At 50.0% G+C, this 2,429-nt stretch overlaps 1 protein-coding gene across 1 annotated transcript in view; it reads right to left on the bottom strand.

The window, feature by feature from the left end:
* Positions 1-601, bottom strand: part of LOC107211916 (tumor necrosis factor ligand superfamily member 8-like) — a 14,539-nt gene extending 13,938 nt beyond the window's left edge. The window contains exon 1 of the mRNA XM_015644507.2: positions 34-601. Coding sequence (XP_015499993.1) covers positions 34-228 — 195 coding nt within the window. The 5' untranslated portion in view covers positions 229-601. The remainder of the gene's footprint in view (positions 1-33) is intronic.
* Positions 602-2,429: the final 1,828 nt, after the last annotated feature.

Genomic DNA, 2,429 nt, shown 5'->3' with positions numbered 1-2,429 from the left:
AGAGAAGAGAGAAGAGAAGAATCAATCTCTTACCGTCCTCTGGACGACCAGGACCATGATGGTGGCCAAGGCAAAGACGAGCAATGTGCCCATGGTGGCGATGATGAAATACAAACAGACTTTGTTAGTGGCTCCAAGCCTCCTGGAAACAGCTTCTTCATTCACATTCATGGCTGATTCATGCGAGTCCTTCACCTGAGAAAGTGTTTGCTCTTGTGCCTGGCGCATTCTTATATAGCCCTCCAGGCACTGCTCTGTGGCTCCCCTCGGTCGGGTTCAAGTTGCAGCCCATCTCTGCTCCTGGCAGGATTTTCCCCCTTCATCCTGGCTCATGTGATCTGGAAAAAACAACTTCATCACTTGCTGTGCAGAGAGAGAGGGCCCCGGGGGCGTGAGGCAGGAGGCAGCTGTGAGCAGGGGAAGCAGCTTCATGTTCTCGCTCAGGGATTTCTCTCGAGGTGCTGCTCTGCAGCCGAGGTTTCTGATGTCACAAGGTGAACAGATCCCCCGCCCAGCCACCGGCTCTGTGAGATGGAGAGACATGCAAATTCTCTTTCATTTTATACTCGCTGCAGCTGCAGTTGGGCTCAGGGAGTCACCCCGAGCTCTGCCTTCCTGTCGTGCCCTGAAACCTCCAGAGCTGCCTCCAGAGCTCTGCATCCACAGGTGACCTTTGGGCAGCCCCTCCGTGCCCTGGGGTGCCCCAAGCACAGCATCACCAGCCAGGGGAGGGAGGGAGGAGATGGACCTGCTCTCTGGGAGCAGTTGGGGACACCTCAGCAGGAAAAGGACATCGGGCTCTGAGGGTGTGTCCAGGGGAGGGCAACCAAAAAGGCACCAAGGGCAGGACTTGTGAGGAACATCTGGGTGAATTGGATGGTTGAGGAGGGGACCTCGTGGCACAGCTGCTGATCCCCTCTCTGGTGGCCAGGACAGCACAGGAGGAGGAAAGGCAGTGGAGCAGCATCAGGGGAAGCTGAGAGTGGATATTATGGAAAGGTTCTTCCCTGAGAGGGTGGCTGATCACTGGAATAGGCTCCCCCAGCCCATTCCTAAAGGAACCTCTGGATGATCCTCTCTGTCTTAGGAGTTGGTGTTGGGCACTCCTGGGAGGAGCAGAAAGTTGGACTCAGTTGTTATGGATCCCTTCCAGCTCAAAATATTCTTTAGTTCTATTACTACCCTTGTCTGTGGAGGTCTGGAGATATTTGGGTGAGATTTTCATCGAAGAATTTCACAGAAATGTGTCAGAAATATGTTTCTGATGCAGGGTGCTGGTTGTGGGCAGAAAGGAAGCAGTGACACTGAAGTAGCTGAATGCAGAGGTTGGGATGTGCCCACAGAGGGTTTCTGTAATCCCAGGTTTATCTGCAGTCAGGGAATTCCTGCTCACTTCTATCCTGTCCTGGCTTGGTGCTATCACCCTGGCTTTGCACAGAGCTCAAGTGAGATTTATCTGAGAACATTCCAGTGTTAAAGGACCCTGCATGTTTCCTGTGGGATGACTCCTGGCTTTCTGGCCAGTCCAAGTCAAAAGACACCTGAGTTTTTCTGTTTCGAATCACATCATTCAAGCCAGTTAATTTATTTAACAGGGAAAAAAATCCTGGGTTATTTGTCTCAGCTAATCCAAATTTGCTATTACAAGGACATCAGAGAAGGCAGAGAGGATTTTATCCATGATCCATCCAGCTCAGCACCAGTAGAGAGCAACAAGAAATTCCATGGGAAGAATATCAGAACAGAAAAAACAGGTGTTTGAGTGCAATTCTCCAGTTTCCTCTGACTTGTGCTCGTGGCCTCCCAGATAAAAGGTAGAACTTTCCAGTTTTAATCCAATTGTTCTTTACCCCCTGACACTGCAGAGTTGTGGCATTTTCCTATCATTACCACTATTTTAAAAAAAAATAAATTGCTGGGGCACAGCACTACAAAGGCTTGTAGAGATTTGCAAAGCAGTGTTGCTCAGAGCATCCCTTATCACCATGGGAACAGGCACAACCTGCTTTAACCAGAGACAGAGGGATGAGAATGGTCTCACTTGGCCAGACCTGGCAGGTTGGACGAGGTGGATCCTCACCTGTTGGGTCCTTCTTGGTAAATGCAAAACTTCTGGGCAGCCATGAGCAGCAGAGGAAGTTAATCTTTGTTATAAAGGAAAGAAGATTTACAAATTCTTGCCTGTGAAAGTTCATTTGAGCCCTTAAGGCAGCGAGGGCAGAGCAGCAAATCCACTCTTTGGGAAGCTGCACAGGAGATCCCCTATCAAAGTAATTTCTTCCCAGCCCTCCTCAACAATGTGAGAGCTCTGAAATGCAGGAAAATCCAAATTCCCACAGTTTAGGAGTGAGCAAGGCAGTCCAGCAACCCCTGCTCATGACTGAGCAGACACACCCCTCACTGGGGTGGATGATACTGCAGAGGATATT

This window comes from Parus major, chromosome 17 (genome assembly GCF_001522545.3).
Source record: "Parus major isolate Abel chromosome 17, Parus_major1.1, whole genome shotgun sequence".
In the NCBI taxonomy this organism is placed as follows: domain Eukaryota; kingdom Metazoa; phylum Chordata; class Aves; order Passeriformes; family Paridae; genus Parus; species Parus major.
Note: the sequence above shows the minus strand (reverse complement) of the source record. Positions and strands in the feature narration are given on the sequence as shown.